At 50.2% G+C, this 25,028-nt stretch overlaps 10 protein-coding genes across 10 annotated transcripts; 3 read left to right on the plus strand and 7 right to left on the minus strand.

The window, feature by feature from the left end:
- Nucleotides 1-1,113: 1,113 nt before the first annotated feature.
- Nucleotides 1,114-2,469, minus strand: LTR84_009450 (uncharacterized protein; the record flags this gene model as incomplete). Its single annotated transcript, XM_064852990.1, has 1 exon — nucleotides 1,114-2,469. The coding sequence occupies one exon, from the start codon at nucleotides 2,467-2,469 to the stop codon at nucleotides 1,114-1,116; it is 1,356 nt and encodes a 451-aa protein (XP_064700753.1).
- Nucleotides 2,470-3,180: 711 nt separating this feature from the next.
- On the minus strand, nucleotides 3,181-4,410 carry LTR84_009451 (uncharacterized protein; the record flags this gene model as incomplete). Its single annotated transcript, XM_064852991.1, has 6 exons — nucleotides 3,181-3,475; nucleotides 3,714-3,744; nucleotides 3,924-3,941; nucleotides 3,963-3,979; nucleotides 4,137-4,295; nucleotides 4,370-4,410. The coding sequence occupies 6 exons, from the start codon at nucleotides 4,408-4,410 to the stop codon at nucleotides 3,181-3,183; spliced, it is 561 nt and encodes a 186-aa protein (XP_064700754.1).
- Nucleotides 4,411-5,161: 751 nt separating this feature from the next.
- Nucleotides 5,162-6,418, minus strand: LTR84_009452 (uncharacterized protein; the record flags this gene model as incomplete). Its single annotated transcript, XM_064852992.1, has 1 exon — nucleotides 5,162-6,418. The coding sequence occupies one exon, from the start codon at nucleotides 6,416-6,418 to the stop codon at nucleotides 5,162-5,164; it is 1,257 nt and encodes a 418-aa protein (XP_064700755.1).
- Nucleotides 6,419-7,156: 738 nt separating this feature from the next.
- Nucleotides 7,157-8,770, plus strand: LTR84_009453 (uncharacterized protein; the record flags this gene model as incomplete). Its single annotated transcript, XM_064852993.1, has 1 exon — nucleotides 7,157-8,770. The coding sequence occupies one exon, from the start codon at nucleotides 7,157-7,159 to the stop codon at nucleotides 8,768-8,770; it is 1,614 nt and encodes a 537-aa protein (XP_064700756.1).
- Nucleotides 8,771-9,048: 278 nt separating this feature from the next.
- LTR84_009454 (uncharacterized protein) lies at nucleotides 9,049-10,380 on the minus strand (the record flags this gene model as incomplete). The annotated part of the gene is made up of 1 exon (XM_064852994.1): nucleotides 9,049-10,380. The coding sequence occupies one exon, from the start codon at nucleotides 10,378-10,380 to the stop codon at nucleotides 9,049-9,051; it is 1,332 nt and encodes a 443-aa protein (XP_064700757.1).
- Nucleotides 10,381-11,391: 1,011 nt separating this feature from the next.
- Nucleotides 11,392-13,668, minus strand: LTR84_009455 (uncharacterized protein; the record flags this gene model as incomplete). The annotated part of the gene is made up of 1 exon (XM_064852995.1): nucleotides 11,392-13,668. The coding sequence occupies one exon, from the start codon at nucleotides 13,666-13,668 to the stop codon at nucleotides 11,392-11,394; it is 2,277 nt and encodes a 758-aa protein (XP_064700758.1).
- A 1,353-nt stretch (nucleotides 13,669-15,021) lies between these two features.
- On the plus strand, nucleotides 15,022-15,828 carry LTR84_009456 (uncharacterized protein; the record flags this gene model as incomplete). The annotated part of the gene is made up of 2 exons (XM_064852996.1): nucleotides 15,022-15,114; nucleotides 15,172-15,828. The coding sequence occupies 2 exons, from the start codon at nucleotides 15,022-15,024 to the stop codon at nucleotides 15,826-15,828; spliced, it is 750 nt and encodes a 249-aa protein (XP_064700759.1).
- A 1,478-nt stretch (nucleotides 15,829-17,306) lies between these two features.
- Nucleotides 17,307-17,480, plus strand: LTR84_009457 (uncharacterized protein; the record flags this gene model as incomplete). The annotated part of the gene is made up of 1 exon (XM_064852997.1): nucleotides 17,307-17,480. One exon carries the CDS (start codon nucleotides 17,307-17,309, stop codon nucleotides 17,478-17,480), a length of 174 nt encoding a protein of 57 aa, XP_064700760.1.
- A 1,323-nt stretch (nucleotides 17,481-18,803) lies between these two features.
- LTR84_009458 (uncharacterized protein) lies at nucleotides 18,804-20,862 on the minus strand (the record flags this gene model as incomplete). The annotated part of the gene is made up of 7 exons (XM_064852998.1): nucleotides 18,804-18,857; nucleotides 18,923-19,029; nucleotides 19,090-19,132; nucleotides 19,195-19,857; nucleotides 19,911-20,236; nucleotides 20,359-20,593; nucleotides 20,641-20,862. 7 exons carry the CDS (start codon nucleotides 20,860-20,862, stop codon nucleotides 18,804-18,806), a joined length of 1,650 nt encoding a protein of 549 aa, XP_064700761.1.
- Nucleotides 20,863-22,070: 1,208 nt separating this feature from the next.
- On the minus strand, nucleotides 22,071-24,956 carry LTR84_009459 (uncharacterized protein; the record flags this gene model as incomplete). Its single annotated transcript, XM_064852999.1, has 2 exons — nucleotides 22,071-23,948; nucleotides 24,000-24,956. 2 exons carry the CDS (start codon nucleotides 24,954-24,956, stop codon nucleotides 22,071-22,073), a joined length of 2,835 nt encoding a protein of 944 aa, XP_064700762.1.
- Nucleotides 24,957-25,028: the final 72 nt, after the last annotated feature.

The following is a 25,028-nucleotide window of genomic DNA, read 5'->3' on the forward strand; positions in this document are numbered from 1 at the left end:
AGATATGGAAGATATACAAGTTTCACCGCGAGTCGAGCAAGAACCTATATGGAGAAGCTGCAGAGCCAATTCGATTCGAGAGATAACAGGAAGAATTCTTGGCAAGGCTGAATACCAAGTCTCTTGCAACGGCGTCGAGCCAACAAGTCATAGGTGGAAATAAACACCCGAAGGCGCCTTAAATGGCACCTATGAAGCGTATGACTACAGGTACAGGTGTTCCCACTTCTTGCTCATAGAGTAGAAGGTCCAGTTGAGTAGAACAAGGATTAGTGCTCTCTACATTCTAAGGAAGAGGTGCTTATTTTTCCACAACTCCACAACTCCACAAATCCCCCCCGACCCCTCCTTCCCCAAATATCCTCACCTTCAGCTACATTATTGAACGGGCTATGTTGTAGGATAGGATAGGAAAATAGTTGTCGAGTCCAGTCGCCGTGGAAGCGAGTTGAGCTAGTCTCATGGACTAGATCTAACTAGCGAAGACTTGGTTCAGCCACAAGGGCTCGGTGAATGAGAGTTTGCGATCATAGTGGCTTTGCCTCTAGGAAACGCATGATACCCAAATAGGCCGGGTTTCGCGTTCGCACTAAGAGTAAGTGCGAATGGCTGGCAGTCTGCGCCGTCCAACCAACTTCGAACTCCCGTGACCTTTGACGAAGTCATATCCATGCGTAGAATTATTGAGCAGAAATTTCACTCTCTTGATCCTGATACAGTGAAGTGCGAATTCGGTGTCCTGTCCAACCAACACAGTAATGTTTCTGGAGCCAGTCAACCAATCACCGCAATCTAGGCTTTTCCTATTGAAGTCAAGTTCGTGGAGTTAGGAACTTCCAATCTGCTAAACGGTACTGGCAGACTAGAGCTGGGGTGTCTCCTTTCCTGCAAAAAGGCCCGGCGCCTAGCGGCTAGGTCTGTGAGGCCTCTCCACGGGCACAGACCAGTGTGTATTGCTATCAAAGTATTATCTCTTATTTCTCATAACTTAAAAACTACCACTGTAAAATAACATGAGCAGAATAGCTTAGATAGCCAATACCTAACCCTTCAACCCTACTAACCCTACTAACCCTACTAACCCTACTAACCCAACGGTACACTTCTGTCTGTCTAACGGGAGCTTATGGCATTGAGGCCAGCAATACGTCCAAAGACGAGTGCCCGCATAACGGCCACTGCATTTGGAGCCTTCTCGTAGAAATGGCCAGTAATCTCACCTGCAGCATATAGATTAGGAATGATGCCTCTCTGGCCAAGAACGCGCGCTTCCACATCAGTCGCAATGCCGCCGAAAGTGTAGACAATGGCCGCGGCTAAGGGGAATGCGGTATACGGCGGAGCGTCGAGCGGCCTAGCCCAGTTCGATTTCGATGGTTGCAAGCCTGAGGTAGTGGCGAGATTATCAAGCCGGCCCGCCGTAAAGCCAGACATGTTTGCGTTACAGGCTGCATTGTAGTTTAAGATTGTGTTCAGAAGCGCTTGTTCCGGCATCCCCATCTGTGCCGCCAGACCAGAAATCGTGTCCGCTGTCACCGGCGGCATATCGGAGCGGATAGCTGCCTCATGGTCCTCCAATTGAAAAAATCTGGAATCACAAATTGCCCAGGCTAAGCGGCCCGGTGTGTCAAAATGTATGGTTCTGGAAAGATGCTCCCACGTGTCATGCACGAGTCCAGCACCTTCATCTACGAACCGCTTTCCGTCCTGATTCACCACAACCCCGTACGGATAATTGAGGACCAGTGGCGCTGGCTGACTGCTCCGTGGGTCGATTACTTCGCTGTGCATTCCGTTCCAATCGCCAGAGGCCTTGGCTCCGTTGGCCAGCGCCATCTGGATGCCGTCGCCGGCGTTCCAGGCCGTCCCAGGTGATATCGGCCTCAACGTCTCCGCACCAGGACCAAGATGAGTACGCAGCATGTCTGGACTGCCTTGAAACCCACCACTGGCGAGCACAACAGACCGGGCAATGATTCGTCGCCCATCAGCTGCCTCAACTATGGCCTGTCCTCGGCCAAGATGAAGTCGCTGGGCACGGCAATTATACACCAGTTGGACACCCTTCGATTTGGCTGATTGCTTGAGGGCTTCGACAATGGCAGCACCTTTGCCAATAGGCTGGATCCTGTTAGGCCAAGATTTCAAGAAATAGTCCATGGCGTGAAACTGCACCCCCTGCTTTTCGAGCCATTGGAGGGCTTCAGGGGCCTGGCTAGCCAGCCTTTCGAAATACGCGCGGTCGCCACCACTTCCGCTTGCAGCCACCATGTCGTCCACGAAGCCTGGTAATACCTCATTGACAGACGGCATTCGCATGTTGGCAGGGCTCCAGCGTGAGTTTCCACCGCTCGCATGCTCTGGTGCATGCTCTAGCACGGCTATCTGCGCCGAGGGCGAGAGTTCTGCAGCTGATACTGCAGCGGCGAGGCCGGCAATGCCATGACCAACTACGACAAGGTCGTACATACTGATATACTCGAGTCTGAAAATCTTAGAGGACTAGGCTTCAGGATGTTGGTGGTCTATGTCTCTTGGAACACTTCTTGGTCGCGGTATTATTAGAAAATTGAGGCTATTACATACAAGCTTCAGATGCTCGCGGACTCCTGCAGGGGTGAGTGCGCGTGATCACATTGCGATGACTCGATCTTCCTGAAGTAGAGGGGCCGCTGCAGCAAAAAGAGATGCGTCAGAAATTATTGTGGAGCGTACGGTCCTTTTGTAGCGGTGTGTTTTGATTATACCACAGATGGCGTAACGTGATTGATAAGCGAATGTCCCAGACAAGCCAATGTCCCACGAATCGACTCTTCCATATTATCATTATTTGATCAATTAATCTATAACAACTAAGTATGGCAGTTCCAAATAATGAGGCTAGTATGAATCTAGCACTTCAAGCCCTTCAAAAAGACCCAGAGCTAAGCGTATGACGTACAGCACAAAGTTCAGCAGTAGGGGGTCTCAATGGTGTTTATCTAAGCTAAGGAGAAAGGGGAAAGAAGAGAGAATGCAGCGAATTCGCTGCGTAGTATTTCTATCCCTCTGCCGGGAATTGGTTAATCCGCCCACATAAAGCTGCTAAGTAGCATTCTTAAGGGGGTGTGCTAGTTGTGTAGAGCACTTACTGTCGGCTCTCTTTCCTAGACTCCGGCGAATGGCGTGAGTGGATAGGTTCTATAAATAACCGGCGTTGATAAGAGTGCTCTTAAAGATGGCGAGAAATGCGCTTTTAGGCATGGGATCGTCAGTCACGCCGCCGGCTTTAGTGCATTTTCGGAGAATGGGTCGGTCTAGCGCTGCGTCCTTAAATCTGAGGATAACCTCATCCTTGCCGGTAGGAATTATCTGTTGGCGTACATCGTCGAGAGTGTCGTAGCTAAATAGAGCGCCATCAGCAATAGCTATCGCAAGGAGGAAATCGGTATCGTTGTAGAATAGCCTTTTATACTCCTTTATCGCTGCCCCGAAGCTATAGTGCGATATATTATCAGTAACGCGCTAGAGAAAGAGTAAGAGCTAGTAGTAGGCATCACCTACGTAACATTATTAGGATCGCGATTATTTTTCACCCAACGTTAGTCGATCTTATATATAAGTCTCTAACCTCGACCGTCTTTACTTTCGTTAACGCGTTGTAAAATAAGATCGACGTCCTATTAGTATTGAGCTATAGACGGACACGGGTAAAAGATTAATCGTGAATTTACCTTATAACGTAAACCACCCGTAAAGAATGCACTGATACGAGCCCCTATCTAGTAGTAGACATAGATGAGAAATATAGTTTATATTCGATACCGCTTAGGGATAAAGATTAGATCGTTATAAGTCCATAACGCGAGTAGAACACGAGTAAGATCTCGAACCGTGAAATTATACTTTAGGCGGTGCTTATTGACGACGATACCTTTAAGTACCAAGGTTCGCCGTACCCACTAAGAGACATTAGTCGATACTATTATAAGGACTAGGACTAAGCAGTGTAGGCCATAGAATCTTAACGTATATAGTATACCTCACTCCTATCCTCTACCTTCGTCTCGATCCCGGTGACGCGAGTAAAGCTAGCGAAGAACTATTCGCCGATAGTACAAATAGCGTCGGCGGTCGGCCTCTCTTTCTCAATCTACGGGTGGCTCGTTGCGGCGTAGAACCGTAGGAAGTCTTTTACGGTCACCAGGTCGAGAGCAGAGACTCCTTCCCCCAAAAACGTACTGCGGGCGGTATCTTCGTCGGGGGGAGAGATACCTCTTCGTTCATACTTATCCCGTAATGTCTTGAGGTGCCATCTACAGGATAAGGTTAGAGTCGAGTGCGTGTTAAAGTGAAAGTAGGGAGGGCGTAGATAGACTCGGTTTCTTACCGAAGGTAGCGTTGTAGAGTTCGGTCGTGGTCGTTCTTCATTTTCGAGACATATTTCTCTGCGTCGCGGACTTTGTCGACTTCGACATATACCCCTCTCTTGTAGCCGTTGGCCTCAGCTCGAGCCTATAGATCGTCTGTCGTATCCGTTCGTTTGGCTATGGCGGGGAAAGGTGGTAATGGATGTAGGAGAGGCAGCGGTTGAAAGAAACTGCGTGTGAAAGAGGAGTTGACGGCCAGGAGGCTAGAGCCGGGGCTGAACGCCATTTTGTACTCGGTGGGAGGAAAAGTCAAGGGAGGCATTTCGATGGGAAGGGAACTAGGAGCTAGCAGCCAGAAACCAGTCATCGGGACCCAGAGTCGACTTCCACCGACTGTTTCCAATTTTAGGCTAGGGCTTGACAGCTGCAGAATAGAATGGGACCACCAGGACGAGGGTGCGTGAGAGGGTGAGAAGGAGGGTGAGTAGAAAGGTGAGTAGAGGTGAGGGGAGGGTGAGTCGTGAAGAAGTACTTTTAAAAGCGGCACGCCCGTGGTGAGCGCCCACGTAAGCCGCGAGCAGATTGTACATTGCTTGGGATGCCAAGACTTCGGATGCTGGAAAAACTTTAGGGGTCGCGTTAGCGGAAATGTGATCCGGAAGCCTCGAAGTGGCAGACACAAGAAGAACTCAACGAGTTAATCAAGGTGCCTTGCCTAGTAATGATAATCTTCCCATTCATATTCAGTATCCGTCGCTTCTATTTCATTATATTCTATCCGTCATAAAAATACACACATCTTGTACATGATCCTAACCATGCGGCCAGAAATTCGTCCACTCAACCGTGACATAAGCACCAGCAGGCTGCGACCGAAGGCTCGAAAACATCTCCGCAATCAGATACGTTCTCGCCAAAACATACAACACCAGCCCAAAAGCATGAATCACGCGATGAAAAGCTAGCCAGTCACGGACATTTAATCGGCCAGTCGACTGGACAAAATAGCTCTCTGCGCGCACGTGGTCATACCAGATACTGGGGAATAGTCGCTTCAGCACCGAGGAAACCACCGTACTGGTCAGCCACGCGCCCGGAATGGCGACAGAGACGACGACACTGCATATCCGCCAGAGGAGCCGTTCGATGGACGTAGGAAAGTGGAAGTTCCAGGCCAGGCAGTGCAAGCCACCGAAGAGGAGGCAGAAGAAGACAGTGAGGAGGCCCCAGATGTTGATGTGGTTGAGCACAGAGAGGACAGCATCGGCGGAGGCTCTGGCAAGTGGGTATTTCTGGTAGCTATAGGTTGATACTGAAATGGGGTTGGCTAAATTGGGTTTGCTTGCTGTGGGCTCGTCATCAAACATGCCTCTTAGTTCCACCGGTGTGGGCAGGATTCGTAAAGGGATGGGCTGGTTGACGTCCATCGGTTTGTCCCACCAGAAGATGGAGATGAGTAACGCGCAGGGGATGTAGGCGAGGGTAGCGATTTCAATTGTCGTGATGGGCAGGTGTTGGACCGCTCGTCCAATACATTGCGCCAGTAGCCACAAGGCTTGAAGAATGGCGACCGCTTTCACGAGAGTGTCTGCCTTGCCTTTATCTTCGATGGCGGCCTTTTGCGGCAGGTCTTTGGCATCAAGTAGACCATCTTTGACCAGGGTGAGGATAGTGTCTGGACTCAACCAGCCATTTTCCCAATTTGAGTCATTGGCGTTGGACGATGATGCCATGGTGAACCCACCCATACCGGCAAAGAAGGAATGTGTCTTCGTCCACTTCCCACAAACGCGTGGCTCAGCGGCATATCGCGTCGCCAATTGTCTGGCAAACGTGTAGTCAGACCACGAGATGAAGACGACCACCTCAGGAGCAAATGCTGCAATAAGCAAGCAGATGGTCTTGTCCAGTAGTCGTTGGATGGTAGATGTGCGTGGGATGGCGATATTCGGATGCACTATGGTCCAGCAACAGATGAAGATGGTGAATAGACATGAACAGAGAATGTCGAATGTCCCACGAGTGTCTGGCTGAGGCACCCAGCCAACATCGGCACCATCATCAACCATTTCTTCATTGTCAGGTCGAGGAAGTTAGATCAGGCCGAGACGAGTCGTCTCTGCACGATATATATCGAAGGGTTCATCATATGTCAAAGTCGGTCAGCAATCCTACAAAGCAACAGCCACGGATCATCCTGTCGAAAGTAACAGGTCACCTTGCCAGCTGGCAGCGTTTCTCTTGTTATGCCACACCGCTGTCGAGACTGGCTGGGCCTGAGATTAAGCTAAGCACCCTGGCGGAGCCGTTGGGGGCAGCCAACGGGCACTGCGGGCCAACCACGGGCGCTAGGTTCGTGGTGATTTTCGATTTCATTTACAATGAAACTGCCCCTCGTGTTTGATTTTATTTCTTCTTTGTCGTATGAGACCGCTTTATACCATTGGGTGCCGTGACTTTCGGGCTTCTAGAAGAAATTTCACCCAGCTTGGGTGTGCCCTGGGCGGACTACGGAAGAACAGGCCGTTGACCAAGCCATGGGGCCTTAGGGCTACATAGGGGCCAAGTAAGGAAAACCATGGTTAAAGCGACAAGATCTTTGGCGGCGTGTTGGGCAAGGCCTATTCCCCGGTCTGACGTCGTCCCGTTCCGCTACAACAAAAAATTGTCACCACCAACTGCGACAATGTTTCTCCAACATGAACCTGATCATGATATCTGGTAATCATCTTTAACAGAACACTATCAATATGACTCGATAGTATAGAGATAAGTCTGGCTCTAAAAAGCCAGACAATTCAGCAACCATGTCAAATCAACCATTCACGTTCCCACCGCCGCCTCCTCCGCCTCCCAGACGAACAGCGGATGTGAATCCACAGCAGAGCAATGCTTATTACAATGGACGCAGTTCGTATAGAGGGGGTGGAGGATCCAATAGAGGTCACAACCGAGGCGGTCGTGGAGGTGCCTTCTCAGATCACCAACCAACCTTCCAACGGCAAGAGCAGAGTGGATCGACAGCGAGGCCATATGGCAACCATGCACCTCGAGGCAATTCCCAAATGGGCCACGCGCCTCGAGGAAGTCCATATATGAACCCTCCGCAAAAGAGGAACCATACTGCTGCCTTTATGCAGCAAAACAAGCCTCGCTCTCGCCCTACCGCACCACCCCCGGTCCCAAGTTTCAATGCATCCATTGCCCATCTCCTTCCTGTGAAGCCTCCGGCCACCCCTACACCTGCGACCAATCCAAGTGGTCCTTATGCCACCAAGCAACCAAATCCATCGGCGCAGCCCAAGAAGAATCTCCTTGGCCTTACCCCGGCTCATCCAGACGATCTATCATCATCGGAGGACGATGAAGATGAGGAGGCCCGATTGATCGGAACCCTCAATACCATGAGCACGTGCACAGCAACTCCCGGCCTTTCCTTCTCCTACAAAGGCCAACTTTCATCACTGAAAACCGCAGAAGAAATCAAAGCGTGGATAGCCGAACGAAGACAACGATTTCCGACGGCGGCTAAAGCAGATGCGGCAAAGAAGGAAAGGGAGGAGAAAAAGCGGAAGTGGGAAGAGGAAAAGGCAGAAAGATGGAAAAAGATGGAAAATCAACGTGCTGAGAGAAAGTTGCGATACGAAGAAGAGAAAAGTGCCAGAGAACTCGCTCGACAGATGTCTGCCGTGGAGAAGGTGATCCAGTCTCAGAATAAAGCCAAGGAGACTGAATCCAAAGTTACGCCTACCAGTAAAGCAGAAGCACTAGCAGAGAAACTACGCAAACGGGCCCTCAAGGCTGAGAACGCGCTGAAGAAAGCCGAGGAAGCGTTGCGGATAGCCAGGGAAAAGGCACTCAAATCTGAGGGTGGGGACTTACCAGCCGACAGTACCATCGAAGCAGCCAGCAGTGTCATGATTGACCCGGACGAGACCTCCTCTTCTGGATCCTCGGACTCAGATAGCGACGCGTCAGGCTCGACATCTTCCTCCGACGACGGCACTGACAGTGATAGCGATGCATCAGCAGCTCCCGAGACTATCAGCACCAAAGACCCTAGTCTCGCCAACCTGCCGCCCCTCCCGTCCGCACAACGTGCTCAGACGGCCAAAAAGCTTCGCCCCTGTGGCAATTTCATGCGGTTCAAACGCTGTCGCTATGGCTCCGGGTGCCGATACTCGCACGATCTAAAAGGGCAAGCTGGCCAGGAAGGTGACGGCATGCAAGGATCATCCAAGGACCAGAAGGGGAAGAAGTCAGCTGCTCCTGACGCTAGATCAGGCACAGCGCGGAGGAAGGGTTTATATCAGGTCATGGTGCAGAAGGAAGAGGAAGAGGCACGAAGGAAAGTCGTCATGGCGATTCTTCGGCTGGGTGAGCAGGGTCTCTTGGATGATCCTTCCCTTGCTGGTACCTGAGCGTGGTAGCTACGACAAAAGACTCTCTACGGCTAGTTAATGCTTGACAATACTAGATTGTCAACGAACGGGGAGCCAGTTTCATCAAGTGAGCTGTCTTCCTGATCACAAAAAACGCCATGTATTAAATAAAGTACCATCGGCCCTCATAGTGATATAATAGTGTACAGAATACATCATGTGTCTAAATATCCACCGACAGATTGATAAAGTAAGTAGTGGACAGATCTTTAATCTCAACCCCCTCTACCTCACCGTCACCTTCCCCTTCTCATGTACTAAAACTCATGACTCCTCACGACATGCTCAATCCACGTCATTGCGGCCTTCGCCTCGCTCAAGCCCAACGGGCCCTTCCCCGCGGCCAGGGGAAAGCAATGCATCTGGCCATCCCAGACAAGCCACTTTCCATTGACGCCACAAGCCTCACATTTGCGCATGAACAGCAACGCATCGGGACCCAATACATCATGCGTGCCGACCACACCGTGAACGCTGACGCCCTTCCGCCGCAGCGCATCAAACGCAACCTCGGTATTCAGCAGCGGACTGAGCTGCGCATCGGTCACGAGATGTGGGCGCGGCCCGTCCGGCATGTCGAGCAGATGGCGCGAGCGCGAGGGTTCGGACGCCCATGCGCGCGCGACACGCGACGTCAGTTCGACCGTCAGGATCGGGTCGTGTCTATCGGCGCCGTGCATCTCGGGATTCACGTTGCGCAGGTCGACGGCGGGCGAGATGGCCAGCAGCGACACTAGTGGGAAGCCTGTGCGTTTGTCGGAATGGGGGATTGCCGCCGCGTGCCCGGACGGGTCGGGCTGCGAGGATGCAGGGATGTGGTTCTCGACCGCCCAGAAGCCGAGTGACAGCGCGATGTTGCCGCCGCTGCTGTCGCCCATCAGCGTGATTTTGTCTGAGGTCAGGTCTGCCGAGTGGAGGGTTGCGGAGAGCCATTTTTGGAGGATCGGGTAGGATTGTGAGGCTGGTGAGTTCGGGGCTAGCGGGTATGAGATTAGTGTTACTTCGGGCGTGTATCTGTTGTTATTCTTGATGTTCTGTGGTTCGTCGTGCGAGGTAGACGAAGAGAGGTGTTTCGACAGCGTGGTGAGAAACTGCCAGTGTTGGCTGGACGGTGGTGATTGGAAGCCACCGCCGACGAAGTAGTAGATCTGATGTTTGCGTGCGCCATCGTGTTCCAGTTTATCCTCCTTCGATGTCGATGTCGAATTCTTCGGTTGAAATGTATACTGCCACACGCCCTCGGAGCAGGACTCGACGATATTGACACCCTGCTTGTTCGGTGGCGAGAGTCGAGGCGACCCTGCTGGGAATGGCTTGCCTGGACGCACGAGATTTGGTCGCAGGGGTCGAATGAGTGTCCGTAACACCCGATATAGTAGGCTGAGATCCGAGCGAGTCGTTATGTCTATTGATGATGAAGGTGATGTCGTAGGTGTACTGGTATTCTGTGTCTGACCCTTGTCCTGGCCATGATTTATCTCTAGAGTAGCTAGCTTCTCTGATTGAGCCTGAGTGCCTCCAGACTGCGATGCTACCACACTGTCGTCGTTGTGATGTTTGCCACTGGTGTTCTTTTCCGACGGCGACATTTCACCTGCTCAAGGAGAGGCAAACTCTGATGGATCGGAACGTTGCAGGACTCTCAGAAGAACGCCTTCTGAATTGGCCTTGATCTATTTCCCCTTCCACAAGAGAAATTGAATTGGTGTTGGCTTCAAGGTCATCCGAACGATGTCGAGATAGTTGTGTACACCAGTCCCTCTGTACACGCCACTCCCGGCTGGTGATATCAACGATGAATGAGAGATCCTCAAGCTACCAAGGGACGCGTCGTAACAAAGTTAGTTAGTATTCAAAGTCTATTGGAACAGCCTTAAAGCTAAGAGAATCTTTCGAAGATCTCGATCCACAATGCTGCAAGAGTGTATATGCAATTAGAAACGCCGATATCCTGGGATCTATCCCAAACTCTCTGGGATGTACAGCAAGTATTGAACATATTAATTGTTCTGATTTCGTACCGAACCCACAAATTGTCTTGTTGACGCGCAACCCAAACTCCAGGAAGTCATGACGTGGGCGGCGTAAAGTGGCACATGCCGAGTGTAGGGTCTCGCATTGGCGAAAGCGTTGACGATCGAGATCGGAGATCGATTGTTTTTGCAGGGTGAGGCGAGCTGGCATCCCTGTTCTTCATTATCAACAACATATTATTACCATTAGTGGAAATGTCAAAGTCATTAGAATCCCATCGACTTCATTTCGGGTTGTAATAAATCTGTATATGATTTTGTATACTAAATTCCTTAAGCCTAATATCCCATGTTAGATCTCCTCGCCAGATGAGCGTATGATACTTATTGTATATTAATGCTAAATATCAGCGATAGCATCTCCCACAACTCCCATCACAGCCGGCCTCTACTACAGCATCACCATTTCTGGTTCAGCCAGAGAACCTGCGAAAAGTCGTGCAAACAAGATCGAGAATGCATTGAGTCGCATTACCTAAAGTTGCAACACAGAATTGAGTAAAATGAGTGTCATCCCAAGGCCATAAGCCAGAACCTCAACAGCGCATTGCTTTTGGATTCGCGGGTTCATTGCGATGGCCTTGTTGTCTGTGCACCGACATAAGATGGTGTCAATCCAGGTATAATCTGTGTTTGAGATATTGAATTCGGTCGACGGGGATCATTCGCCATTTCACCAGATGTATGATGATTGTTGTTCAGTAGAAAGGGGCCTCCGTGGGTACCATTCATCCAGCTATGTCGAGCATTGCGTCTCTGTCCTGTTATGTCAGGGCTGTGGCTACGCTTATCACTCACAACCACTGGTGGCGTGCCCATGTCTTCACCTACGCTTGTTCTGATGTCTACCGGTCGAGACGGCATGTTTTGTCTTCGAGGTGGCGTCAACTGAGTGGGAAAGTGAGCAGTTCTTATCGAAGATCCCTGTGACACTGAGAATAACGGACGAGAATTGTCGTATTGAGGAGTGAGGCGTGGTCGAAGTGCTCTTTCTGAGGGTCTCTTTGGTGTAGCGCTATCGGGAATTGGTGTCGATCTACCTGTAGATGGCGCTATCTTGTTCGACAAAGGAAATGTCGCATTGGATGAGAATCCTGCCTGCGTTTCAATCCTGTCGATTGTTCTCATCACTGGTGTTTGATTGTTGACATTTGCAGATTTTGTGTTTCTCGCGTAGGTTGGGATTAAGGGCGCGTCTGTTCGAGTACCATTAGGCCTACTTGAAGCAATAGGCCCTGAAGGGTGAGCAGAAATCAGCCCGCCGGGCACCAATCCCGGCCTTGGGGAATCGTTGAGATATGGCCCACCATACGAGGTTGGAGTTGCAGTATCTTTAGGGAAGCCGGGGCCTGATGTCTGATTTGCAGTCGATGACGTCGGCGCTTGGGTGATGCTAGGAAAGCTTCGGAATGAAGGCGTTGGAGGGATGTTGACTTGCGAGGGTGGGTTCGCAGGAGTGGTGGGAGCTGCAACACTTGGAGTGGCTTCCAGGCCTGGAGGGCTTGGATTGGGCTCACCCCCTTGCCTGAACCTTCGAGGAATCGGAAGGATTGGCGAATCGAGGACACGCCGCATTGCGCGGCGCGGTGTGTTGTGGTCTCCGTCAGGATTTGGTTGACGACGAGCTCGATGAGCTCGAGAGCGGCAAGCACAAGCGGTTGTCCAACCTTCACGCTTGATCCCACAGTCGTAACAGAAATCTATGCCACAATTGCACGACATATGGGAACAACCATCGATGCGTTCAACCAAGTTTCGACATCCTGGACACTGCTTCCAGCGCTTGCTCGTCGCTAGCTTTTGATCTTCTTCCGTCATCAAATCTTGAATTTCCTTACAAACGATTTGATTGAGACCAATATGCTCTGTGGAGTTCTGCTTGCATTCAGTGCAGGTCTGAGTGTCACATTCCGAGCATTGTATGAATTTTCCTTGCTTGTTGCTAAGCCTGGTCTGCTCAAAATAGTGGCTGCAATGCTTGTTGGCGCAGTACATTGGATTGCGGTCACCGTATTCCTCGGATACGGTAACATAACGTATTAGGATGTCTTCGTCCAAGTGTCTCTGAATTCCTTCAATTTCGATTCCCAGGTTGCCCCCACAGCATCTCGGAGGCCAAGACGCTCTGTTTGAAGTACCGATGCGAAACAAGCGATTAAGGCATTCTTGACAGTACGCATGCCCACAAGTAGTGAAAATAGGCTTGCTCAAGTTTTCACGACACGCCTGGCATTGGACTTCCAACGGAGTTGGCAATGGAAGAGGTCTGTAAGCGGAAGCTGGCTCATGGAATTGCGTCAATCCAGGAGTGTAGGTGTCATCAGGGAGGATAGGTATCACGTCTCCTGTGTTTGGAACGACATGGAGCATCGAATGATCGAAGATGGGATCAGCTTGAGCATCACCGAGGGGGTGAACCGAACTCTCTCCATTGTTATGCCCAGTGGGAGATCCAGAATTGATATCCGCTCGGCCAGGGACAAATAGAAAGCTTCCATTCTCTGATCTGGCAGCAGTTGGCGTGCGTTCATTTCCATCCTCGCTGTCAACATCCATCTTCGAACCTGCTTCTGCCCGAAGGGTCATCAATTCGTTTTCTGAAGAAGAAATCCGCAGGGTATTTTGTGTCGGCTCTACAACTTCAACATTGGCCAAAGTCACCACGTCGGAAATCCCAGTGAGCAGATCAATGAACTGCTGGACCTGGGCTTCATCATAGAAACTGTGTGCAGGACCGACTCTTCTTAAGGTAACTGCGGGTACGGGGTTCGCCCTAACCGGTGTCTTAGAGGTACCTGTATCCACTAGAGAGGCTGAGAAGGTCGCATTCGTGGATTGAGACATCGTCGCTCGATTCTCCCTAGGACCTAGCATCATGGAACGTGAGGGCGGGCTGGTTATCCAAGGAGAGACCACCCAGACAATTGCTGAAAATGGTGGGGTTTGGAAGTTCAAAAAGCCTTCAGGCAGGTTAGGCAGATGATAGGCGGTTGCCAACTCATCTGAGGGGTTCTCGGGCGCAGTCAGTCCAGTTTGTAACGCCCGATCAAGGTGACAGCCTTGCTCAGTCAGATACCCCGTTCAGCCTATGGATCATCAACAAACGATGAAGAAGGGAATTAGAAGGCTGTTGAGTTCCAGCTGCTAGGAACAAACGATGGTTGAGTGGGATGACTTTGGTTTTAATGGATATGTGGTAGACGAGACAGAGGCATTGTATAAATCACGGACGATGATGGGCTGTGAACACTTTGGTGCCTGGCGTCAGGCTGAAAACGTGAGGTGCCACAAAGGATCCAGGCAACTGTGGCTATCACTGGATGATATTTAGGTACCCATTCTTCTTACCGGCTTTGCGGACATGCTGACCGATTGATTCGATTCAGCTTTTTGCTCACTCATTGAACTTACAATGCTTGTTCTGGCCATCCAAAATCACCGTCCTCAAAGCCCAGCCTCTGCCTGTTCTACCAACCCAGATATGATCAAGGCTCGCACATAGCATGGTAGCTAAAACCTACAGAGACCTTGACTCACATAAACAGGATTAAAGAATTGCAGGGAGCTTTTACTGGGCAATATCTCGTTGTAGCCTGGCAATATCACAACTGACGTTGTCAAGGATAGCTTCGGGGCTAGTAAAAAGCTCCATTGGAATTCCCTTGTGTCTGACAGTGGTTTGATCTGCATTTCTCCCCAATTTTCCCCTTGCCTGACAAAAACGTGCTCGAATATCACTCCTACGTAAACTTCATAACCTGAAGCCGTTCTCATGACTTTCTCTCCGGGGCGTTCAGGTCCAGAGTGCGTCCTCACTCGTGCAGGCTGAAGAACTTGGAGGCCAAACCTTTCGGTCAAGCAATCACGTGTATACAGCACGCTCCAGGTCTTTAGTGAGAATGAGCCTTGTCAAACGAGCTCTATCAATGGAGGCCTCCCCGTTGACAAAGCATGGCACTCGGTAGGACAATGGGACAAAATGTAGGTAAACAAGCGGAGATTCACCATTGTTATCCTTTGAAGTGAATGCCAGTCAAACTAAAGATATGTATAAGTGCAAATCTTGAGCACTGCCTATCGAACTGTCACACACTCTTCAAAGCCCGAGCAAATCTTGAGCTGTTTTTCTGATCGAGCAGCCGCGCGAGAGATCTCACAATTCCAAGACCAAATCTGCTGACCGAGGAGCTTTTCATCATGCACGTCCCCGACGAATTACAACGCGTGATTGGATCACCAACATCCCCAAGACCTTTGAAAGATACTGAAATTCATGCCGCCTTGGTTGAGGTATGTGTCCCTGTCAATTGCTCAAATCTAGGAGAGCACATTTCTGATATTCTTCAGCCTCAAATTGGTGCAATTTGGCAATGGACTCAAGCTGGGAATGGCAGTCAAAAGGTTGAGAGCTCTCCAGGCTCACCACACCTCGTACTCCAAGCTTCTGAAGTTGTCTCCAAACATCGTCCCGTTATCTTGACTGTCGCCGGAGAAGAGGTCTCTGGTAGTGACAAATCGTCTGAGTTGTTTCTTCACGGTTCCAGAGAAATTCAATCACAGCACAAGAGCCCCATTCCACTAACCTGTGCCTTTGGGTTCACTGGCAAGTTTGACACCCCTCCAATTTTGGCATCACGCACCAGACAGGCCTTCCTTGAGGCTATCAACAGCGAACATGCATCCATCATTGAACTCTACCAAGGCTTCAAGGCTTATCAAGATGCGATCACTTACTACGGAAACAATGCTTTCAGCACTCGCTTCTTGGAAAGAGAAACCACAGCAGTCCAAACCACACTTTGCCAACTTACTGGACTAGCAAACTTCATCACCGACACCCGTGCTGAAATCGAAGCCAAAGATGACAATCTCATTGTGGAACGTGATATGCTAGCAGCATTTCGTCACATTCAGGAGTTCGTCGCTAGGGTTCGTGCCATTTTGGTCCATTGCCATGTCTTCTACAAGATCAACTTTGTACTGGTCGCTAAGAAAGTCCATTGATTTTGCCTATGACGATCAAAAAATGGCCTGCTAGAGGAGGCTTTAGGTTCTACCTAGGTAGACATGGCTCGAGCAAACCTTGGAGTAATCGAACTTGCAAGCCAGCTATTATTGGGAGCATTAAACATAATCATTTGCCTATCTAGGATCATAATACTATCATGAAGCACTCCTTGTGTTTCATGATCTTTGCCGTGCTGACATGCCTTGTACCTGGCTGGCAGCCTTGAAATAAAAGCCCAAACGGTATTTCCCCGTCCTCGTATCTGTTCTTCCATTGTTGATACCAGCTCCCGTGCCTCGAAACGAACTACCTGATCATTGCCCGGTTAGGCGGCATCTGTTGCCAAGAAAGCCATTCTGCAGGCGTGATAGGTGGAGGCTCTTTCGTCTTCGTCTCTTCGCGCCCATCATGCCAAACAGGCCCAACAAGCCATCTTCAACGTTTCAATCAGCTGATAAGCGATCTCACTTGTGGCCTTGCTAATCACGCCAACAGCAACATGTCTTCCACAGATTATGCACAGGTCAAAGCTACCTGCCCTCGAGGGTGTTATCGGTAGAATTGAGCATTTGGTGTGATCCTGTCATATCGAGCCATTGATCGCCACTATTCCCATAAGGGGCGTTTTGGAGGGGTGAACGCCCTCCGGCCCACCAAAAGATGGGTCTCTGGCCTAGAAAGTCACAAAGGATGAGGGTGGCGTTGCCAAATAAAGCCTCCCTCGCCCAGGACCCCCCTGTGCCTGACATCGGACCGATACTGAACGAATCAGGACTACGTTCAGGCGCTCGAAAAGTCAACCACAAAAATGATAAACAAAATAAATTGAGGGGTGACAATGACGGGCCTCAAATCAGTAAGGTCATACGCGAGAAAACCTGGAGCTGATGCATGGTATCAGACAATGCCAGTTTCACATGTATTTGTTTCTGTTGTCCTTGATTCAATGCCGAAGTCAATCATTGCTTGCTCGTCTTCACCGCTAGATGATAGTCCGTGGGTCGAGTTCATGCAGACACCACAATGTCAACATTGAGATTGCCCCTCACCCTCCTCTCGTCCAAAGCTAGACAAGACCAAGGACGGCACCTTGCTCAATACAGCGGCCCGTCACTTTCCGTCACGCACTCTAATTCGATATCCTGATGAATCGGTGAACATGACCCCACCATGATTGGATCGACGTGACAACGACGTGGCCTTTAACTTCCAATCCTGTGGAGACGCGAAGGGCCCACGAGAAGGATGGTGCAATGCCAGGATCATGATCTTGGGCTCCAAAGGAGATGAGGGAGGGACAGTTTCGCCATGGAGGGGTCGAGGGGTAAGCTCGACCGAGTACTCCTTGATTGAGATATATAAACAACAAGGTCTACGCTGACTGACCTGTCTTCTTCCTTTCCCTCTTGCCCAAAAGTCAATAGAAACTTCACTTCCATCAAAAACTTCTTTTAAACCACACACATCTATCACCATGGCTGACGAGGCAACCAAGGCAAAGCTCCGCGCCAAGTTCGAGAAGCTCGGCCCTGCTGATTTCCAGGCCGCTGCCGGCAACAAGGACGCCCTCGCTGAGAAGGTTGCCTCTGCCTACGGTATCTCCAAGGAGGAGGCCCTCAAGCAAGTCGAGGAGGCTTTCTCCTCTTAGACGATCAACCACCTTCGAAATGTCCTCAAGTTAGGACCCTCGACAAACTCCAACGTCATCAGAATACCTCAATGCCCCTCTCTCTCACTCTACAACTTTTCTCGAAATCGGCATAACTCTTGATCAAATCTATCTACGACGAAATCAAAGAGATGTTTCCAGAAGGAAGGTGGGGGAAGTACAGCAAGGATGTATAACCCGATAACAATGTGTTTGTGCAGAGGGCACCGACGAGCATATCCATGCAAATCTTTGTGACGACAATTTTGTTCATAGCGAAGGGACTCTTCTTCAAGGATATATATACCAAATATACTCATTCGACAAAGGATCGAAAAGCGTGCGTCGACGTCTGAAATTGCAATGCCCGGGAGAAACCACCGAGCAGAACTATCCGTGTTTCCCAATGCCATGGTCGTGTGTTCGACCTCGTGTCGGGTCGACAGTCTGCGTTGTCAATGATTCCTTTCGGTGGTGCAACAACCCCTCATGTTCATGCCGCCTCCAAATTTGCCCCTCCTTTTTCCACTTTGCTGGGTGACCCAGCGCCCCTTTGATCCTCAGCCTATTTACTCTAGCCCCCTACCTACCCACCAGTTTGTTTCTCTGGCTCCCTGCCATGTGTCTCGTTGACTTGCACTGACGGTATGCAATGCAATGCGGTGCACTGCAGTCCAGTGCGGTACAGCTTATACCGTCTCTAGTTCGTCAACATGTACTGCTGTGCTCGAGGAACAGTATACTTGATGTTCAATTCCAACCATTTGAAATCGTCAACATTCCGCAAGTAATCTCAACTGAATCATTAAAATCTATTAAGGTTCAAACCTAACCCCTGATCCGTCCACTTAGCTAAGGTTCACACCAAGGCCGCCAGATCGGGCCTTGCTATCCTGGCATCCTATAGCACCATCCAATTCGACAGAAGAACTTGGAATGGCGTAGAAATTCAGCCTTAAAATTAGAGTACCGTCAATAGCATGTCCATGTGATGACGACTTTCTTAGACAAATGCATGAGAACGCGAAATAGGAGTCATGCGTTCTAGGATGAAAGATGCCAGTTTTGGCATGTGCTCACGTCGTAGAAAGGCCTGTATGCACGAAGCCGATCAAGGGGGATATCATTTACTCTCATAGCTCATTATATTGAAACTTCTTACGCTTGCCGATATGATGAGAAGATGCAGTACGGCACCGTGCCCAACACGCCTCGGCCTACTACACGAGATAGATTTATGGTATCGACGTGTTCCATTGAATTCTGCTTGAACACCAAGCATGGGCCATGCTGGGCGGTTCTCTATGTTCGTGTTTTCTCACATCACATCGATCTCTTCCCGTACGGCTCGAACGGCATGAGAATCGCAACGATAGCCTAGAAATCATAGCAAAGATATCAGCCGTCACCTTCTAAAACCTCGACTGTGAACTTCTACTCACCATCGCAATGTATAGAACAGCACAGATGTAAATCGGTGCACTGGTCTTGGTGTTGGCATATGTAGCGACGAATGCGGAAACAAGGCCCATGATGCGGTTGCATCCGACTGTTTCATCATTAGCTGATTGGAGCCGGCAAACGAAACTCAGAAGTCGAAGTCACGAACCTGCAATTCCATTTCCTGTCGCTCGATGCGCCGATGGCAGACTCTAGCTTTGATGTCAGCGAACAAGGCTCGACAACAGAGATGTCGGGTGAACGAAAAGCATACCTCAGGCGTATACGCATAGAGCGTCCCATAGTATATGTTCACCGTAAAGTAAATCGCACAAGTAAAGCCGATGTTCTGCGCCGACGTGCGCACAGCCGTGTACGCGAAGAAGAAAGCCATGGAGATCAAAGCCCCAATGACCATCGTATACCTCCGACCGAGATACTTCCAGTTACACAGGAAACCCGCTGCGACGGGTCCGAAAATGCCCACGGTGTTGGTGATCATGTAGTTCCGCCACGTATAGTACGGGCTATCCTCACCGGTCTGCGCGCCACGGCTGGCGAGGAATTCCGGCAAAAAAACATAGAATAGAGGGTAAGCTAGCCCGATAAGTGTCCAGGATAGCCAGATTAGACTGGTCGAGATACCGAGTTTCTTCGTCGCGAAGAGCCCGCGCAGGTGCGCGACGAACTCACCAACACCGTATCGCGAGTTGCCGTAGGTGGGTTTAATGGGCCCGCAGGCTTCGAGGTGCTCGAGGGTCAGGGAGCAGGGTCGATTGTACTTTGACGCAATATCTTGGAATGTCTTGACGACTTCTTCGTCCTGCCCCTTGGCGAGCAGGTATTTCGGTGTTTCTTTCAGGCGGATCACCGTCACACGGGCGATACTCAGGACGAATACGAGTGCGCCGTTCGCGTACCATACGTAGCGCCAGCCCTGACAGCTATGTTAGGCGTTGGAACATAAGATCACACCAGCTCTACACTGACCTTGTTGTTCTCATATGTGCAGGACTCCGCGTCCACGCAGATATACTGTGGCAGGGATAGAAATGGCCAGGCGAACGCCGCAGCGACAACGGGTGCTAATCCCCACCAGCAGGCCATCAGAGTCAAAAGCCATTGCTTGTCTCCCGGCAGGAACTCGAGGAAAACCGTTGTGTCAAGGATCAAGTTTCCGCCCGATCCAAAAGCTGCCAGCGCTGTAAAAGTTCCCAGGACATACCAATTCGGAGAGGCACCGGCGCAGATAGCAAAGACGGAGCAGGTAAAAAGGGAAACGTTGAAGGCGAATCTACGCCCGATAACATCGGCCCCTGTAGCACACGATCAGTGATGATCCATGGCGTTTGGTGACTGCTGACTGTCGATCTCTCCAGACACCATCGGGCGAGTATGCAGTAGCATGGATGGATCAGAACCGAAGCGGGCGACTCACCCAATCCCCAGAATAGCGCTCCTACAAGCATCCCAGTATATGCAGCCACGGTCAAGCCTCTTGTGAAGGACGGCTGAAACTCCAATGCCGCCTGCCCGGCCGTCACAGACTGGAGAAGCAGAATCAAAGAGTCGGCGGCATATCCAAACCCATTAAGGAAGAAGAGCTTCAGATGCATATTTGTCCAACCGATTTCGTCAATAGCCTGCTCGAATAGTTTAATACCCGCACGATACTCTGCAAAAGGCGTCTCGGGGGGATAGTAGAGAAGTAAGAACTGACGTTGTTTACGAGTCTCATCTTCGCATCGAGCGCAGGGTCGACATCGTTCATGGAGAAGATCTGTCCCTCCTTGGTGTTTTCATCCATACCTTGCGCCGAGACGCTATGGCGCACTCTTTCGCCGAAGCCTCCATGATGGACCTCCTTGCCATCGTGGCCTGTATGGTAGACCTCTTTCCCCTCTTCCGCGTCAATGACCTGCTTGGAGTCGGTAGTTGCCATGGCTGACCCCGCGCAGTTGGATTGCTCGTCCCTAGGAAGGGAATGCGGTGCTGAAAGATGGCAAGCGAGTAAGTAGGTTACAACAAAAGACCACGCACGCGAGGCGAGAGAATTGTTGGGTATGCGACCGTCTATCTCAGAGGCCAAAAAGAAGCAGATCAAAAACGAAGGCCAGGGTGTATTTGTACTCCACGAGAACGTGGACAGGGATGGTCGGGTCCATGGAGTAAACAATCTTACAGCTTAAATCCACTTGACAGAAAGCTCTTGTATCCATCCACTGACATCAGAGCCAGGATAGAGCTTCCCCATTACGTCGACGAGCTTTGTCCAAGCCCAAAAAAAAAGAGGCGTCGTAAAAACAGGGCTCAAGAGCGGTCAAGTCGCGATAAAGCAAGAAGTCTGTATGGACGATAGTCCATGCTCCCGCCCGTTCAAGTTCATGGGGTGCGACGCTGGCAAGGCAAAGAGCCTATTGAGGGAGGAGCACGAGACGAAAATCCCAGTGTAACTCTACCACGCGGGCCAGTGTTTTTGATGCTATTGTTGCTCTGGCAGGTAAAGGCTACAAGCTTTGAACCCTGCACGATCTTCCCAAACGCTGGTCATTGCACCAAAACAATGCCGAGGCTCTGCAATTCCGGCTTAGAGCCTTGGGAGTGAGGGGCATCGCGTCTCGAACGGGCAATGTTGGACGTGGTTTGAAGCTTAAAGGAAGGGATATCTGCCAATGATCGACACCACGTCAACACGTGTTATCGGTTGCTGATATGCTGATGGTAGTGTTGTAACTGTGTACCGATGCGCGCTCACGCTACCCTCCAAGTAAACGGTTTTTCTTGAGAGGGATCTGGTCGCATGACTTCGCTTCGTCTCCTCTGCTTCGGATTCCACTGATATCAACCCGAGCTTCATCGATAACGGGCGTTTAGACATGAGATAATGTAACGATGGCGACGGCATACTGCGGTAAAATAACTCTCTAGTTCGACTAGAATGATCCAGAATAACAGTGGGTATCTCAATGCACAAAGCTTACGTCCCTTCAATGCCAGTGGTGAAATTAGGAGTTTCCAACACAGACGCCAACGCTTTGGGCCTTCGTCCAAACCAACACCCGAGATATTTGACACGACCGTAACGGCATGCGCCAGGTCTATCCAACCACGACCTATCATCACAACTGAGTTAGATCAAGGCAGCCCTTCTCAAATTTCATAGTAGTAGTCATCGTCCAGGCCTTCTCTGCTTGGTATTTGCGGTCCATCTATTCCGTCCATGCCCTCGACAATGCCTTCCTCGTCATTGAAACGAACATTCAATAATCTCACCTTCAGTCCATAGTCACTGATCATATTGATCAATCTGTTGGTTTCAGCAGTGATAGGCTGCTGATCAAGGAGCATAAGGAGACCATCCAACCATTCCGAGGCTGATCCATGACTCTGAGGTTGGAATGTCAGCAATACCGATTCCTTCGTCGCACTCCTCGCCGACGATGTCTTTGACGAAGTTCGTGAATGCCCATCACGCCTGTCTCGAGATTTCGGCAAATGCCCATGAATGGTGATTTTGTTGGTGGTGAACTTGTCATTTGTCAAATCTTTGAGCGTCGAATCCGAGCTAGTGGATGAGCGATCAGTGGCAGTAACATTAGACACGACAGACGAGACGATCGAGAGATCAATCTTATCTCGTAAACTGGATATCGAGGGCGAGGACTCTTCTTTTTCGTCAAAGTCACCCCAATGCAAATATCTTCTGTTGTCCGAGAGCCGAAGAAAGCGGTAACGGTTGTGCGCGTTATGCAAAAGAGAGTTTTCGGTAACGGCGCCACCAGATTCCTGATCTGCATATGTAAAGCCTGTGGGAAACCAGGCTCCGGCAAGCAGACAACGAATCCGTTGCTCCTTGACGAATTGTAGGGCCTCTGTGTTCAACTCATCCTTTACTCCGTGGAGGTGTTGACCCCAGACATCCTCGTAAGTGAGTTCAAGGAGTTCCATTTGCAACTCTCTCAGCTTACTATACTCAAAAGCCACCAGCTCTTTCTCTATTTCGTCGATGCCCTTTGTTCGGTCCGCACTTCCCACCACACTTTCGATTAAGATACGTACCAGCTCGACAATCTTGGGAAAGTCGTCTGTTTCCGCCCCTGTGGCTTTCCAGAGTCTGAAAAAGGCATGAAGCCCTGCTACATGGAGCCGGCTCCAGTGTAACAAGAGTGGTTTGAAGACTTTATCAAAGTTGGTCCGACTCTCGAGAGCGAGATAACTCTTTGAATCCTCTAGTTCCATCTTTTCCACTTCAAAATGCTCAAATAGAATTGCAGTCATGGTCAAACTCGCTCGGGCGAGAGGGCATGCTTTTTGTTCTGGGGATACGGACTGTTCAAGCAAGATGTTCTGAAACTCATCCTGATGCTTGCGAACGTAATCGGATAGGTCCATCATACCTAAGAAGCCCATATCAACAAAGTCAGGCTCGGGGTTTTCAGACGAAAAGCCTATCCGTCGCCACTTTTGAGGGTTGTGTTTGGATTTTGAGTCATTTCCGTTCTCACCCTCTCCGTGTTTCTCTGGATTGCTGGAAAGATGGACGGCTTTGATCGTCCGTCGATGTTCTGGTTTGACTAGATCTACCGGAACATCTTTCCATCGCTTCAGGAGAACCTTGGTAAGAGCCTGAAATTCAAGCAAAGGGTGCGCTAAGTCTTGTAACGCCGAGCTTTGCATCAGAACATATACTGCCTTTATAACTCCGAGATCCTGGATGCGCTTGATGAATTTTGGCCACTCGGTCTCATTGTCGTTTGTGATGGCATCTCGCATCAGGGAATTGATCAACTGTAGTGCGTTTGCGCATAATGCATGATCAGCTGATGACAATCTCGTCACGAGCATCTCAAGAAACTGCGGATATAATAAGATTGCTGGTTTCAAGGCTTGAAATCCACCAGCACTGTTCGATGTATTGATCTGTGAGGATCTGTCGGCATGATAGGGTCGGGAAACGATAGACACGAGGATGGCCATCGCGCCTCTGAGAATATTGACCAATGGTTGACAAACCACCAACTCTACCACCTGTGCACACACGTTAGTATTTGGAGCATGATCAGACTTTGGATATCTTACCTTTTCCACCACCTTATTATTGACGGCCTCCCATCCTTGATCCACCTCGAGTAGTCGCGCGAAGCTGGCAAGACTGTATGCCAAAGTGTTCCCGCTGGTTTCGAGGATCAGTGCGCGCAGGCGGGGAAGACCCCCAGAGAGGACAAAATGTTCAGCGAAAGAAGGATCATTGGTGAGCGACTGCAGCTTGAAGGCTGCCATTTTTCGGGTGGCATCTTCAGAACTTGACAGGCCAGTCAAGAGATCGGCGAGATTTGGACTTCGGGAGGGATTGTCGAAATCCATGATTGGGATACCCGATGTGGGACAAGGAGTGGGCGGAGAGGAGTTCAGAATTGTCGCGGACAGAGGCTGAAATCGAGTTTGTTCTGCAACCTCCACCTCCTTGTCGACGCGGCCGACATTATTGTCTGGAAGTTGTTGGCCAGGTGTTGAACCGGTTACAATTGACGTGCGGTGACTGCGGGCAGAGCCATGAGAAAAAGGGTGAACGAGTTCAGATGCAGTGGAGTTGGAATTGGTGCGAGGGCTGCGAGGCAATTGGCTGCGCCGAGACAAACTCTGGAACAGTCGATTTAAGCCAGGAACCAGGGGCGTCTCGGACGCTTGGTCAGAAGGTTCCGGGGCCATCGAAGGTGATTTACGGGCCTCCCCGCCTCCAAGCCAGTGCCTGGAGAGCCAAGAAGGAGCCCGACTTTTAGGCGTGGAGAGATCGGCATCAGCCTCATCACCATCCGAGTCTGTCGTCTGAGAGATATCATGATCACCGTCAGAATCACCACGGCGAAGTGAGAATGAGGGCAACCACGATCTTCTTTTCGGCGTCGAGATTGATGTCGAACCTTTCTTCATGTTCTTGCAGTCACTGGAGATGATAACACTGTGATGTGAGCTATCACTGCATGAAACCCAGTCCGACTCGTCGTCGTGGTCGTGTTGAAGGTTCTTTAGCGACATTTTGATATTGAGGCTCTAGCTGTCAAACCCAAAATTGGTGAAACATTACGAAATCGAAGCGATAAAAGGGAC

This window comes from Exophiala bonariae, assembly GCF_035927105.1.
Source record: "Exophiala bonariae strain CCFEE 5792 chromosome Unknown scaffold_39, whole genome shotgun sequence".
Taxonomy (NCBI): domain Eukaryota; kingdom Fungi; phylum Ascomycota; class Eurotiomycetes; order Chaetothyriales; family Herpotrichiellaceae; genus Exophiala; species Exophiala bonariae.